The 17,016-nt window shown below is 40.9% G+C and overlaps 1 protein-coding gene across 1 annotated transcript in view; it reads left to right on the top strand.

Moving 5' to 3' along the window:
• LOC128742832 (dipeptidase 1) overlaps positions 1-15,172 on the top strand; it is a 39,946-nt gene extending 24,774 nt beyond the window's left edge. Inside the window, exons 5-8 of the mRNA XM_053839310.1 lie at positions 549-633; positions 14,260-14,335; positions 14,826-14,964; positions 15,065-15,172. Of these exons, the coding sequence (XP_053695285.1) occupies positions 549-633; positions 14,260-14,335; positions 14,826-14,964; positions 15,065-15,172 (408 nt within the window). The remainder of the gene's footprint in view (positions 1-548; positions 634-14,259; positions 14,336-14,825; positions 14,965-15,064) is intronic.
• Positions 15,173-17,016: the final 1,844 nt, after the last annotated feature.

Here is a 17,016-nt window from a genome sequence, read left to right as displayed (position 1 = left end):
GAAGAGAGCAGAGGTTGATGGAAGAAAAACAAGAAAATAATTAATAATGGCAGGACTTTCCTTCCGCCGGCCGGCCGGTTTCCTCACATTGTCAGTACATCGACTAATATAGTCCTCCGATGTCCGCATCGGTCGGTGGTTTTTAATAGCGATAGAAGAAGGTCCAGGCTCAAGCTACAAAAGAGTATAGACATAAGTAAACACACACCCACACACATAGGCTAATATGGTACGATGCGGTAAGAATTAATGCAAAACTTTCTCTTTTCCCATTTTCCGCCTTGCTGACAACACAATGCACCGTCAACATGTTGGTCAACATCATCGTACACACAACACTAACTGGACTGGACCGAACTGGGCTGGACTGGCCGACGGCTGGGCATGACTCAACGCAACATCTTCTTCGGCATGGTAATCACGCGTGTGTATGCACGTGTGGTCCCGTTCGTCCGTTGCTTCGATAACTGGACCTAACCGGGGGACTGGCCAAAACCACATCTGCATTCAAACCCCCATGCCCTTGCGTCGGTTCCGGCGCAACGCAGTCAGCCAATGGTGGCCTGGTCATGGTTGCTTTCTACCCACATTTCGTTAGTTGTGGCGAGAAGGCAACCCTCAAGGATGTTGTCGGTAAGTTTAATTTATATTAAATTTTCTCCATCGGTGCGCCCTTTCACATTGCTTGCTTTCCCAGTTCCGGTGGCCGGTGGCTGTGTACGCAGCAACTTGCTCCGAACGTATTCTTCCGACTCCAAAGATCCGCCTGCAGACGTTGGTTTTTGATTGGAACCGGCCATCCCCTTCTGTGGGTGAATCGATCCTCCTATTTGTACGTGGAAAGCCACCTTTTCTTGATGGGTTTGCAGTACGACTGGTGCTGATGTCTCGTTCAGTATGTTATCTTATGTAGCATAGATTGCTGGCCGGCCGGCCGGCACACAGACTTTCGTCAACGTTGCAAGTAACTTGGTTTCAAATGCTGCGGTAGCTTCGAAGTAAGATTTTCAGCTTGAGATGTTTATCAACCACTTCGGTTAAGAGGATATTGTTCAGCAATTTATAACAATTTAGAACCAAAACCTGTTCGTCATTTTCTGTTTTGACATTGAAACGTAAATCTTTCGACGGTAGTAGTCGAACAAAGAAGTATCGCCATTAGCAAGTAAACCGATCGGGCGATGGCTTCCGTCGATTGGTGCGCGAGTATTGGCTTACGCTGGCATGGCATGGATGCTGCCATCAGCTGGCTGTTTATTTTTATTAAAGCAGTTCCTGTCGGTAGGAATTTAATATTGTGTTGCAATTTTGCTGATAGGGAATGCAGCAGGAATGCTTGCTCTGCCTGACAGACACTGCCAGGGAGTCTCGGAAATGCAATTTCCAACTACTTTATTGATACTGATGCTGATGGTGATGCTGATGATGATGATGATAATGACATTGCTATTGTCTTCGATAGGAAAAAATCCCAAGAATTGTCGTTTCATAAGCTACCCTTTTAAAATATTACGGAGGAATTTTACTGGAATTACCATTCCAATCTAAGTAGTAAAGCTTTTCGTTTAAAACAGAACGGCACGTGTTAGCGAACAAATTAAAGCGGGACCTTTCCAGAGTCCAACCAACCCAACCAATCCAATCGAACCCAACTTCACACCACACTGAACTTTAAAGTTCGATCAAGCTTTCGGCACGCGTCGTCGGCCCTTTTTCATAGGTCGAGAATTTCCACCGACAAGATCCACCACACGAACAGCATAAATTATCATGATTGGCACTTTTTGGGGCGTCACTTCCCCATCCAAACTCCAGACAGACAAGGGTTTATTCAGGCTAATCTCATTTCCCTATCCTTCACCGTGGCATAGACGTCACCATCATCGCCAAGTTTTTTTCTTTTCGTTTTTCTTTCACAACAATTCGATCCCTGTCGTATGTATACCAACCGGCACGCTGGTACACGTAGGATTCTGCCCTTCTCATCTTGAGTGGGTGAGTATTCGTCGGTATGTAAATCAAACCTATGGAAGCGCCAAACGTTCCATCTCAAAGCTGTTTGATCTGTGCAATAAAAAAAGCTTTCACGTGTCTCTGTGTCGATCAATTGAACGAAAATGTGCCGCATGGAAGCAGTGAATGGAAAGAAAAAGTCACTTTTTTCCGCACAAACCGATTTCTGCGTCGTTTTTTTTTCTTCTCCATTTCCACGGTTCGAGCTTTACCAATAAAAGAAAACCGATGGAAACTTCAGAGACCTCATGGAAATTAGTAGCAAAAACGCGAGCGTAAGATTAATTGCAATCCCAACCGTTCGGCCATGCAAGACAGTCAGTCCTCTTTCGGGCAAGTCAATCGGTTACAGATCCTACCTACATTGTTAAATCAAACGCAGGGTTGGATTTTGAGAGATATTTAATCGATATTTAAAATTCATTCCGGATTTGGAACTTAATGTGCTCGCCAGTTCAACATTTTTAGACCAGTATAGGCTGGTATTTAAATACTGAAATGGAATCTTTTGCCAATTATGCAACTCAAAGGGATGAATCCTAAATTCAAAAATATGTGGGTTGTGACTAACTCACTTAATAATTATAATCAAACTAGCAGGGAAAAAAAGAGGCACAATAACACGTGTAAAAGAAAATTAAAAGTGAATTTATTTAAAATCTCAAGCACAATAAATGAACCACAAGAACGAATTACTTTGACAAACTTGACTCAACTTGAGGAACGCTTAAAATGCTTAACAAGGTAATCCAAGATCATTCTTCTTCATGACTACACTCCATCACACTCCATAACTGATTCGTTTACTCTTTGGAATCACAAATCACGTAATTAACTTACCATACTTGTCTTTTTACGATAAGTATCGATGGATACTAATAAATTAGCTGAACATCATTTTTCAACGGACCCAATCGTTTTGATGTAAGACTGTAATGGTTAACGACAAAAGAGGAAGATTTTCATTACCGTTGCATCCACAAATTAACTTATTGACAGCAAAATCGTATAAACTGCAATAATGTATACCCAGATACCACAAGATCGTAATAGAAAGCTCACATTAAGTCGTATGCATGCCAAATTTACATTGGAATTGCATAATGATTAGAGTATATCAAAGCGAAGTGTACCATAATTTGTTTTGCAGTCGTGTGTGTCGTCTTACTTATATAACTTATATCTGTGAATTATAAAGCAGTATAGATAATTATAACATTTAGTTATATCTTAATCGTATATTAAGGAGTGTTAAGTTGCGTATTCCAAAAGTTTTTGTATAGAATGCAAGATAGAATTATCAAAATTTATGCACGTATATCGCTTCCACTTTGGTACTTACATGTTCTTATGTGGTGTGAAATATAACTTGTTCGTGCGGATATGATTTTGTATCTCTCACTTACAACCGAAATATATAAACCAAATTGTTTACTGGGTACTTTTAATAAACAATGTTCCTGAATGAAAGAAAATTCTAAACTATTACCACAATTTGATTTTTCTTTCATTCATTTTTCCTATTCTTCTAAGACACTCAAAAACTCACTTTAGTCAAACAACGTTCTGTCATTCAAACCGCGCTTCAAAATTTTCTGATGTTACATTGTGTATTTTATTAAAATAACCACAAAAAATACCCAAAGATTATTTGCTTAGTCAAGTACATCAAACATGAATTTCTCTAAAATTTGATGAACAGCAATAAGTCACAGATTCGGTTGTGTTCTTTAATTTTTCTCTTCACTTCAAGCAAATCGTTGATGCACCATCAGACAGCAGGGCAGCAGATTTCCAAAGAAGACGCAAATTGACTGCTCAAAATTTTCGGAATTCTTCAACCCTCAGGAACGGAAGCGACTATTAATTCATGTCCCTAAAATGCTGCAAACCAGGACTACTATCTCTAAACAGGAAATATGTCGTTTTATTACTTTCACTTTATAGAGCTTTGAATGTTTGGCGGATGTCGTGCAAAACAGTTTCCGGGAAAGCTTAATTGTATCTCCCTGGAATTTTGTTGCAAGTAAATTTTCATCTCTCCTGTTTTTTTTATATATGAAATGAATGAGCTAGTTGTGGATGACTGAGAATTAATCATAATTCCGAAAACGCAAAGTCAACAAAACTGCTGTCGGAAAATAAAGTATAAGATGTATTTCTGTTACTGGAGCAGAATTTTGGAAATGGAAAAATCAAGCGATTCGCTGACATACAAACTAGAAAGATTCTCTTACAACAGTGGTGGTTTTCGGTTCAGTTTCTTTCACTAAACTTATAGTATTCCGCTTGATCTGATGCTCCTAAAAAGGTAATAAAATTTTACAAAGTGTCAACTTTTTCTTCTTCTGATGTTCTTCTTCTAACAGCATAGTGACATATCCAGAATTCCTCTTCACTGTACTCGGTCCTGGGCCAGTCATCGCCAATTTGCTAAGCGTCTCGACACACGCAGGTCGGCTTTATCGGTCGAGCCATCTAGTACGTTGAACTCCTCTATTCCTGGTGCCGGTGGGATTTTTAAAGCTAACGGATTTCATTGCACAATCGCTCGCACCAGGGTAGATTTGATCAGCTGTGTCAGTTCGGAAAACCGTTCTCGTGCATTATCCACCATAGTTGTACGCGCCCGACTGTATCGTATGCTGCCCTGAAATCCACGAAAATATGATGCGTGGGCACATTGTACTCCCGAAATTACAGGCGAATTCATCGGAGACGGAAAGTTTGATCCGTAATAGCACGGACCCCCGTATAACCCGCCTGCCCTACGAATTCTTTTGATATTGGGGGTAACGTAACAAAATCTGGGAGAGCACGTTGTAGATGGCGTTGACCAGCGTAATGCCGCGGTAATTACAGCAAGCTAGCCGATCGCCCTTTTTCTAGATGGGACAAACCACACCTTTTGCTGTTTCTTAGCACGATTATTTTTTGCACAATTGATTTTTTACTCGGGATTACACCTATTCATTTTTGGCACCGACAACACTCCATCGAAAAATAAGTTTTTCGGCTTGTAAAAGTTCTTCCAGTATAGATGCTCCTGATATCTTAGCTAACATTTTACTTTTGTTTTACTATAACAAAGTAACAAAGGTTTAGAAATTGATTGAAATACACGAAGTTGATCCGACGCTCAGGTGTGTGTGTTTTGTGACAAGGAGAAAAAATCCTTCAAAAGGTTTGCATGTAGTGTGATGGTATTATGAGAAATACGCAATTTGTTTGTACTTTGTGCCTATCCATTGAAAAACTCCTTACTTTCTCCGTCCATTTTCTGACCTCTCGGGACCACCAACAAGTATTTCTTCGGGAGACAGGAGGGTATGCCTTTGCACTGCTTCGTTACCTGGCGAGACGTGAATCGATTCAGAGATGGTGGCTAACATAATATCCATCATTTCCTGGCCTCCATCGCAGGATTTCTGTTCATAAACGGTGCTGCTAAGTCAAGCTCATCACTCCACCCTCGATATCGAGACGTGCGAACCGGCATCGGTAGTACGCTGGTCATCTCTCCGCGGCAAATCCTGCACATTCGAAGACCGTATGCCGTGGTATTTCTACCGTCCCTCTGCATTCCGGACGGACTGGCGTTGCGTAGTGCCCGAACCGATGCAGGTATTGCCGGAAACAGCCTTGATCCGATAGAAACTGGGTCAAGAAGAATTCGATTTATTCATGTCTTTTGTTCAGGAGTCGGTGCGCCCATCTACCGTGTAACCAACGAGTCCTCCCGCACCAACTTCCAATCTCCTCTGGTATTTCTTCGCCCGTAACATTCATTTACCCTTATTCTGCGAGGCGAGTGACGTGACTATGTTGCAGTCACCGCGAATCAGGTGACAATTGTCACCTAGGTCACTTAGGTGACAAGGGTTTCTTACCTAGGTGACACGATTGTCACTTAGGTGACTCGACTCGCCGTGGCGGGTCACGGCGAGTGACAATTGTCGTATTGAGTCATGTGACTCGCAGAATAGGGGTAATTGTCTACCACAAGTATGATGCCGCTGGAGATCATTCAAGCGATATACTCATACTGCCTCCCACTCCCTATTTTATCCACACTGGTAACTCTGCACCCAGCACCGTACCTCTGGGTAGCTTCAGAGTCGGCCACCGTTGTACATCCCGTTCCAAAACGTCGGGCCAAGGATGGAGCTTTGCGGAAACCCCGACATAATGTTCATTGTCTTACACCCCTTGGTGGTCTCGCAAACAACCACCCGATTCCGAAAGTCGCTCCTCACAGTTCTGCATAGATATCCCGGGACCTGCATTCTATCCAGCGAATCGACGAGGATGACCTGCCAACTAGCACTGTTAAAGACGTTTTGTACGTCGATCGTTACAACAGCACAAAAACGATCTCCTCTTCACACTCGACCACAGTCCGAAAAGCATCTACCGTGGACTTCCGTTTTCGAAAGCTTCTTGTAGCAGCACTGTCTTGAATATTTGCAGAAACGCTTGCTTTGATGCCGTCAGAACAACGTTAGGGATTCCATACGGACCATCCTGCCGTCCATTTCATCATTCGAGACTTGCAGACCATCAACGCTATCCCTCTCTTCTAAAATGGTGTTGGTGGACACATCACAAAGTGTATTATTTTCTCCGAAACGATAGAGGTGGGGTGGAGTAGAGTTCTAAATTGAGAGATTGGCCATGGCAACTCAGTAGCTCGCGAGAACTTGTCATCATTAAACCAGCGACACACGTTTCACGTAATCAGTGAGTGTCGTTGGTTTAATGATGCGAGTTTTTGAGTGACATGGCCAGTCTCTCAATTCAGAACTCTAGGGGAAGCAGTGGTCAAATCTTCCGACAAAAAAACTCTAGGGGAAAACGGATCTTTTATATGAGCAGCTCTGAACCGTTCATTTTCTACCGCGAACCGTTCCAAATGAGCGGCTCATGGTTTACTATTCGTTTGTCCGCCAAGTTGACAGTTCGGTGAATTGCGATTCACGAACCACTTCGTGCTTGGTGCCATATTCGGGTAAATTTAGAGAACGGTGGTTCTTTTTCAGGAGCTTTTCTTTGAAACGCTCTTTCCTGTGAACCGGTTCATTTGAACGGCTCGTGACCTCTTCGCCCATCCGTGCGTCACGATTCCACACGCGTCACACCAAGAATTGACATCGGCTTCTTGTAGCAGTTGTGCTTGCATCGCTTTATCTACTTTTTCTATGTATCCCTAACTAATTTGAAGACCACGCTACACTCTTCACGGCCCGCAGCATTTCTGACTCTCTAAATGAGTCCTCTGGCTGTGAGATAACTTGTGCAAAGGTTGATAACCCAGATATTTAATATGCATTATCATAAGCAGTAAATCAACCGTTTATTGGTATTTCAGCCGTTTTTACTGCACTCTGCTGTATACTAGCTTAGCTACATAGCTGTTGTTAATTGGCCAAATTCCAAAGTTCTATTCAAATTCTTCTTGTCTGTAATCAGCTGCAAACCAGCATGGCCAGCACAGCACTATAAGGGTATAAGGGTTGTAGTAAAGTAGCCATATATTTTACCAAAATAATTTTAAAGAAGCATTTAAGGTGACTTAAATGCTTATTGGCTTACAATTGGAATAGCATTGGTAATGCTTATTGGTTACCTGGAAAGTATCTCATTCCACCAGTAATCTGGGTGCCGAGCGTTTTGCGGCTTCAGTTTTCTCAGTATGGTACATACTCTCTCCAACGCATCCTCGTCAAGCAGTAGAGATGGTCGGGTATGAAAATTTGAATATCCGAACCCGACCCGTACCCGATCAAGAAAAAAATTCAAAACCCGTACCCGACCCGAACCCGCAAGTTTATTATTTTTGATACCCGAACCCGACCGCAACCCGACGGGTACGGGACGGGCCCGGGTACCCGACCATCTTTAGTGTTAAAAAGGTCAATAGAGATACCCGACCCGACACGTACCCGGTTTTAAAAACAAAAATTAAGAACCCGTACCCGACCCGAACCCGCAAATTATTTTTTTTCAATACCCGAACCCGACCCGAACCCGGCGGGTACGGATACGGGTGCGGGTTTCGGGCAAATTTTGTAAATGAGGGTGTAAATGAGAGATTCTTTGTCTTCTCTCTTACGCTTATCCCACTGATGCAAATTCACTTGAATGCATCTGTTTTGCATGAAACGGTTACTGGTGTTATTAGCTAACACAAAAAAAAAATCTCATTTACACATTCGACCTTTTGACATGATTCAAAATCTACTGTTTAACAAATTGAAATCTTACTCTCTATAGAACAACATGGCTTTCCCCCGAACGCTCAATCAAATCGATCAATACCTTCTGCAGTTCTGCTCATTTTGTCTTCGTCAGATTGAAGGCGAAGCTCAAGTTGATATCACTAACAAACACGGATCTTAACGCTGCTTTTGATCGAATCGACCACCAAATCCTGCTTCGAAAACTGAATAAGAGTTATCTAACAAATCGAAAACTCTCAGTGAAGTTAGGCTCTACTGAATCGTACAGTTTTTGCAATCGATCAGGAGTTTCACAGGGAAGTAACCTAGGACCATTACTATTCCTTATATTTTTAACGACGTTTGTTCCTGGCAGCATAGATCCAGCATTTACAACATGATCTGGACCTTTCCGGACCTTAACAGTTTAGCGCTTGGTGTCCGAAGTCCGAGTACTAGTAATAATGCGCCATTTTCTTGGCCATGCAACGGGTGTTTTTAAACACGCATACTGACCACCCAGCACCTCCCAGTTGGCTTCGAGGTATGACGCTGACCTAATAAGCCAGTCGTCGTATGTTCGATTCACGGCTGGGAGAGTCTGTTCGAGTCAATAGGATCCTAGCAACTGGCCCTGCAATTGTCCTGCACTCTAACAGCTGGCTGCGAAGTCTGTCGTATAAAAACAGAAGGTCAAGTTTCGATAACGGAATGTAGCACCTAGGCTTTGCTTTGCTTTACTGACCACCCAATTTCAATTTTGCACGTTTTAGTAGCTTGAGCACTGCTGCAGTCGAAAGGCAAATCGCCGCCGTCTGCGTTCCACCGTACCAACGGTGCGTCGCCTAACTCACTCTGTCGTAATTTCTGTGGTAGTTTCTTGGGAAAACGCTTTAGAGTCTGCGTCTTGTTCCAATACCTTGTCAACGAGCTCCTTAAGGGCTGCACTCCTGACCGATAGATCTTTCTGCAGCTCATAGAGTATCTCTTATTTTTGGATCCGCCTGATCCTTACCACTTTTTCGCCAAACTTTTTCAGTTCTGGTGCCTTGCATACTTTTCGAAAGATCGCTGCATACCCAACGTTGCCGTTCGTTTCGATAGCTAGCGCTTCACCCTTAGGCTTCTTCATTTTGTTTCTGCTTCATCCCGTCCTTCTGGCGTACGACGATACGCCATCCGCTGCATTCATCTTGGTACGGATTCTCTTCATATTAGTTCCTAGCTTTCTCTCAATTCTTTTCCTCCGTACGAGATGGCGTTTGGTTCCTTCGGCGTCTCTGATACTTCAGCAATTTTCTTAGTGGCTTCACTAACTGCGTTTTCAGCAGTCAAAGCAGTACTAGCCTCGAGTATCTTCTGCTCACATTCAACTGCAGTCATGGCAAATTTAACACTCGCCACTAACTACTACTGTCTCACCTACGTGCCGCTACTCGTTGCTTGTGGTCGCCTCGTTGTGATCCCATGGTTATCTATGTAAGCAGTGAGGTTGTGCAAGGATTGACTCTTCTCCTTCATGAGAGCCCGATCCAAGGGGGCAGATCGGCGCAAGTCAGGAACCTACTACCCCATCGTTTAAGTCGTCGAGCTTTGAACGTATCACGAAGACCAGGTTTGATTGAGACGGAGACAGCACTAACGCCATTTCAACATAGTATCTGCCAACCAATAGCGTCGAATCCAGGTGAGACTCATCCGCAAGGTAGTAATATGGGACCATTGCTTTTTGTCATTGTTTTGAACAACATCACTTTGCTATTGGATGTCGGTTGCCGACTTGAATACGTTGATGATTTGAAGCTGTTTTTAGCTGGAAAACAGTTCTAATTGAAAACTATTGGGAAAATGAGGATTGTCGCCGCGTTATTACAAGCCTTACTCGATGTATTTGTAAATTTGATTTGATTTGATGGTGTAAATTTAGAAACTGCCTTAAATCGTTACATTGTACTCTAGCTCGACCGCTACTAGGAAATTGCAGCATTGTGTGGTGTCCTCAATCGGCTTGCTCTGCGATATCTGCTATGGCGTAATCCCCAAAAACCAACAGAGACTGTAGATTACAGAGACGACAAGACACTCAAAAATCGCAAAATTTTGAATCAAAGCGGAGAGTTATCTTTATTTGAAATAGTAACAATCCAAAAGTAAATTGGTCTTATTCATTTCTTATAGTAGTTTTTTTTCAGAGCGTTGCTAAGTGTATCAGATTTTATAATGTTTTTCCTCAAGTGAATTTTATCTTATTTAATTAATATTTTTGAAGTATGACTGAAGGAGACTTGAAGAAACACTCATAAAACTGTATTATCCATAAGTGTAATTCACCTTATAAGCAGTTTTAAGGGATACTTGCTTTATGCTTAAAAACGACGCTTCTTAAAGTTTAGCAATAAATTTGACAAAAATTTATGACATTCTTCTGCAAGATTGGTTTATCTTAACAATACTGCCATAAAACTCTCTTAAAACCGTGTATTCTTGAAAGAGAAATCATACTCTTAAGAAAGAATATTCTAGCGTAAACAACTGATCTGTCAAAACGAATGTCTGAACCCGGAGAAAATTAAAAAAAATATGGATCTTTCAAACGGAAAATAACCAAAACATCGGCCCAATATTTTGAAAACTCTTTCATGTAAACATTCAGCGGAGTCACAAAATGAATGACGAGAGCAACAGAGCTGGGGAATGACGGTGCCGGTGATGATTTATCAGTGGTAGATTTGTATGTAATTAGATAAATTTGGTTCGATTGTGTTTTGCCGGCGACGGTGCGGGTTTACTCTAGAGTTTTTTGTATTTTTTAAACTGAATGGCCTCTATATCACTAGTTTTTGTTTGGTGTCACGGTGTCTTTGTTTGGAAAATGTTTGAAGGGATTGAAGCAATTGAAGCGTATTTTGTAAAAGTGATGGTAACGATAAAGTGTATAAAAAATTCCGTCGAATAAATTTTCCGCATGGAACTGTCATGCAGTCCTGTTTTAATTTTGGAAATCAATTTATATTGACAATCAACATGTCTGCTGTACTTTAAAATTATCGAGCTAAGGGGAAGTATATGAATCTCCAGCACACTTCGACACTTCGTCGACGTTTTCTTTGTTTATACTAGAATGGTTGCGAAAAAGCTTGGTGCCCTTAAGTAATTCTAACAATTCTTATTCAAGCGCAGCTTGTCTTTTTCAAGAATGCAATAAGTATAGATGAACTTATTGTCCTCTTGGAAAAATTTTGTTTGCCTTGTGCAAGAAATGTTAGTCTAGGAATCGCTTTCTGGTTGATTTAGATAAAACCATTGAAAAAATGGCGAACAGGGCTGTTTTGACTACTTTTGAAATTGTAGCCAATTGGGCGTTTATAAACATGGTGTTTTACAATACCATAAGTGATTTTATCTATTTAAATAAATGTTTGAACACATAAAAGGGTTTTATGTTAAAAATTTGGTAGCTATCAACTTTCTAATGAAACTATTGAATTTTTTTTGTTAATTAAATTTTTCAATAATCTAGCAAAAATAACCGGCGCGTTAAAATTTTCTAACTTTCATGTCCGAAAACATCGACAAACTGAGCGTGGTATGAAAAATTTGTCACCTATATGCAACAAAGCAGCTGCTTTTGTTACCACTTTTATTTTCAATTTTCATTTATATCCATTTTGGAAAAGTAATATCTGTGAATGCTTTTTTCTCTTATAGCTCTCAGTCAATTAAAAACTTTAAGGCTGCGAAAAGTGTATGTTGTCTTGCAAGCGTTCTTTGAGAAGACTATTATAAAATCAGCAACACTTGTGGTGGTTTTCTATTAGTTTCAAGCGACTCTTGAAAGTCACTATAAATAGATAACGATAAAAATTACAAGTTTTAAAAGGACCTTTGGAATTATTCTTGAGAACCTTCTTTAGTGTGGGCCTCCTTGGTTTAATAAGGGTTTTATGGCTGTTTTATCGCAATATTGTAGAATTATAAGTTTTATGATCGGTTTTAAGAAGAAAATGCTGGAAACCTCTTCAAATGCACCTTAAAATTCAATTTGTTACTTGGGAGCATACGCATCAAACGAGTGAAAACGAAATTTATCCAGTTTGCTCTGCGATATCTGCTATGGCGTAATCCCGAGAATCTCTCGCTATACTTAGATCGGTGGTATCTCTTGTCTCGTTTGTTTACCGACGTAGAACCCAGCAGGCAGTATTCTTCTTATTTCAAATATATCAAGAAATAAACATACCATCTAGCAGCTGTAAAATTTTCCATGATACAAAGCACAGCAGAAATAAAAAGCTTTGTTTTGCTCTAAAAAGATTACTTCGCACTACATTTTAGCGGCTTATGGGAAGCAGCCGTTAAAGTAGTCAAAAATCATGTCTCTTGGCTACTAGGAGCGGCACCCCTATCGTTTGAGAATATGTGCACTATTCTGACAAAAATCGAGGCGATAATAAATTCCCATCCAGTGCTTCCAGTGGCAGATGACCAAAATAACTGTACGGATCGCTGCAGAGACAGAAACTCTCTGTAGTTCTAAAACAGACAATGATGAGAACTGCAAGTCGTAGGTAAAATACGTATCCGCCGTGAATAAAAGTTTTTCTTTCTGTGAAAGTTAGTTGACTTTTGCACCTCTTAATTCTGTGAAATGAAGTCCTAAGTTATAGTGCTAAATATTTGTGACTAAATCCAGTGTTCCGTTGTGATCACTGCTGCTGACTATCATGATTCCTACTGACTGTAGTTTAGATTACTAAAAAAATACGGAACCGTTACCATTTCCGAAACCCAATATACGTAAAGCATGTGTTCACAAAATCGGGTTCCATGAAAACAGCGAAGGTAAATATTGAATAAAATCCATTTTCACAAAAACCGCTCGCTGTTAGTCGATGACTACCGCATTTTAAGCACAACATTCCATCGAGCTGGTTAAAACCGCAACCGAGTTCAACCCTGCCTTCACCACCGCCGCGTCTGCTTTGCGGCTTCCGTAGTTTCGCTAGCTGCATTGTCGTGTCGACAAGGCAAGTCGAGAAAGGATAACACAGCCAGTATCAGCAGCGTAGAGCCAGCAACCATCGAGAAGTCTTGCGCTGAAAAACCACGCACGCGATGAAAGGCATCGAAATTGATTGCTATCGTGAGGTTGCAATTATTTCCAATGGTTCAGCATTATTTTCCGCGACGACCAAACCGGCTTGAAGCCGGTGAAATTCCATTGAATGGGGCAAAGTTGCGCTGGATGGATTACCCATACTTAGCGTTTGCGCTACTAGAAGGCTTAGCAATTGAAATGAGCCGTAAAAAATGACTATCGCGCTGACACTTTTCTTTGGGAATCTGCGTTGAAAACCACAAAAGCCTGATGACGGTTGTTGGAAGGGAAGTTTTCCAGTAGAGTCGTTCATAAAAATAATCGCAAACTTTTCCGTCATGAATTTATTTAATGACGAAGCAAGTCAACAATCAACCAACGTTCGTTGGCGAAAGCAAATGAGCTTGTTGGTTCTTACAGTGTGGTGAATCATGACTAAACTTTTAATTAGCACTTCCTTCTCTTGTTTACTCTAAGCGAATGACTTACTTTTGGTTCACTGTCGAGCTTAGTGGTGGCCCGAAACCAAGGTATGGTTCGAGTGATACATCTCAAGCGGACAGTATCAGTAGCGCATATCTCTGATGTTCTCACAATTTCCTATTTGTTTTACACAACATCCAATCCCCTTTACCGGTCGTTTCCATCCGCTCTTTTCGACGTTTCGCGCCATTTAGTGTACGATATTACAAATTGTTTTAATTAGGGAATCCATTTTTAATTAAATTACTTGTTTTATCTTTCTATCTTGCCCGACCTAATCTGGACCGGCTGGCCATTTCGCACTGTGTTACGAACCGAACTGCGGCCGCCACCTTGCGTCGTTATCGTTACCGTCGTTTTCATCATCGTCGAACCGGCCGGACGTGGCGAGGCGGACTTCCGGTGCATGGCAAAAATTAAACTCCCGAATCACCTGGCCGGCTTCAGCGCACATTAATCACATCCGGGATGTTGCCGGAGTGGACCACGTCGGCATCGGTGCCGGGTACGATGGCGTCAATCTGTAAGTTAATTAACTAGTGGGTGTTGTAGTTTTATACCTGAAAGCCTTCCACGGCGTGGCCTAAAAGGGGGTTGCTAGGGAAGGCGGGAAATTTTGGGAACTCCTCCAAGTGCTAATTTAAACTTTGAACTGCAGATCTTTTTGGTGCTCAGTGAGATAAAAGTGTGTTAATTAATGCGAGGATTCGGTAGGATATACATGGAAAGGAATGTAAAAAGCAAACAAGCTAAATAGATACAATTTTTGTAACCAACTCAAAGTATGCTTAATCGTATGCACCAAAAACTTCGCTTGCAAACAGCTCACACAGCATTGAAGCTGTGTGGGACGATAAAACCAGTTAGTATGTACTTAGCAGAGCAACTTACTATCAGCAGTTTAAGTGGAAACTTTTTTACAAAACTTTTAATTCTGCTGTTTTCGATTTCCACGTTACTTTTCCTTCCATGTGGCAAACAACAACAAAAAATCGCATCGCTTCTACCAACAGAGTACCACAAGGACTGGAGGACGTATCGCGGTATCCCTATCTATTCGCCGAACTGCTGATCTCGGAAAAGTGGACCGAGGAAGATATCGCCAAACTGGCGGGGAAAAATTTAATTAGAGTCTTCAAACAAGTCGAACAGGTCAGTGGTTGTTACAATGTTGTAACACAATCAGCTCTCTAACTTAAATTTGTACAACGTTGAGCTAATGAAAATTTTATGCTTCCTTCCATCCGTGCAGGTTCGCGACCAACTGGAAGCACAAGGCATGCTGCCAATCGATCAATCGATCCCACCGGAGGACATACTCGGGAGATCCTACTGCCGCTATTCGGGCCCACGGACGTGACGCAAACGAAATCTTCCCGAAAGTTACCAACTTTCATTAAACCAATCAAAGGCCCGTCATGCCAACGGTGTAAGATAAATGCAACAAATAAATCACAAACAAAAAAAAAAACAAAAAACCAACTAGCACATTTGTACACACATTTACCACAGTAGGATAATGTTCACCAAATAAAAAAAAACTATATACCAAATCGAAATATCTCACGTGACGCAATCGACTGAAATCGATTGTAGGAGAGAACAAAAAAAACAAGCCAACAATCAATCGAAAAAGTTGATTTTATTACTAGCGAAAAGAAAGTAATAGGCAAAAAGAGTTCGCATATCATAAGCTAACAAAAATTTGACACGGACCCAACCAGATGAATCTTAAACATTGAAGAAGGAAATTTAAAACAAAACAAAAACTTTACTTAAATTTCCCAAAACAAAGAAACACAAAAAACAATTTTCGTATATTTTTCTAACAGATAGAAAATTTATCACCATCTCAATACACACACACTCAAACATTCACTCTAGAGCAAGCACCAGGCTGACCCTGTTCACCCTGTTCTTCAGTTTCAGGCGAAAATAAAAGAAAACTAAAAAACAGCAGATCAAACCAAAAAAAAAACATTGTGGAACGAAAATAAATTCTAAATGAAAAATTTTAGGCTAAACCAGTGTAAAAAAATCAAGTGAAATTTAATCAAACAATAACTGTGTAGAAATTACTGACATGTTACATAATAAAAGTGGAAAACCGCATTCCGAAGGAAGAAACCGAAGCCTGTTTCCCTTCTGGCCTGGTCGAAGCGTGAACAGGCGCTGCGGCGCGGCCCCCACGCAACTATTATTTTATAGGTCTTTCAGCGTTTCAGCAGACTTACACGGCAATCGCGATCCCGGTCGAGCAAGAGGTTATCCGAAAGAAAACATACCGCCATAAATTGTAATTACCGACGCGCCATAAATCATCAATCCAGCCAGCAGCGCCAATTTCGGTTCCATTTGTTCTGGCCGGAGCTCAGAGGCGGCGGGGCGGTGGTAGTGAGAGCAGTAAGAACTAGAGGTTCATGCTAATTAACCCTTGTCATGACCTTCTTTTGGTTGGGATGGACTTTTTATAGTTTAGTATGCTCGAACTAAACTATATAATTTATGCCCCAAAAGTTAGTTGAACATTTATAACTTTTTGTAGAGATCGACCAGAGTCATAATTTGTTCGGTAAAGTAGTTAATTTGGAATAGCAACGTCAAAAAGTTTGCTTTTCCATACAAATTTTGAACGCAATTTAGAAAGTTGGGTTATAATCAATCATGCCTAAATTTTCCACAGCTGTTTTAGACTCAAATAGCAACAATAATCACTTGTTCTCGTTAATTTATTAATTAATTTATTATTTATAGTCAACAGATAACGTGTAAGCCCAATTAAAACTCTCTAGTTAGGCCACTGTAGATTATATTTAAATTTTTTGTAAAGGTTTGAAAAATCGGGGGCCAAAAAAAAATTTGTAAGATATGAGTTAATTTTCTTCTATAAAATCAATTGTCTGTGGGCTCTACAGCTTGAAAAATTCGAAAAATGAGTGTACGAGTTGAGTTTTTGTCTCTTTTTGCGTTTTTCGCCACTAAGACAGCTTAGTGGTGTAATTGGTTAAACAACACACTCGACTAGAGATTGAGAGCTGTGAGTTCGACTCTCACCTTCGCTAAGTCTATATTTTTGGCCCAATATCAAGAATTTTTCAGTTTTCCTGAAGCTACATTTTTCGCATTAAGCGTTTATTCTTCCCCAACAGAAAAGTAAGCCGACATACGTCGTTAGAAAAATAAAAAATAAAAACAGTTGAATAT

The sequence above is a fragment of the Sabethes cyaneus genome, chromosome 3 (assembly GCF_943734655.1).
Source record: "Sabethes cyaneus chromosome 3, idSabCyanKW18_F2, whole genome shotgun sequence".
Taxonomy (NCBI): Eukaryota; Metazoa; Arthropoda; class Insecta; order Diptera; family Culicidae; genus Sabethes; species Sabethes cyaneus.
This window is presented reverse-complemented; position numbering and strand designations above follow the sequence as displayed.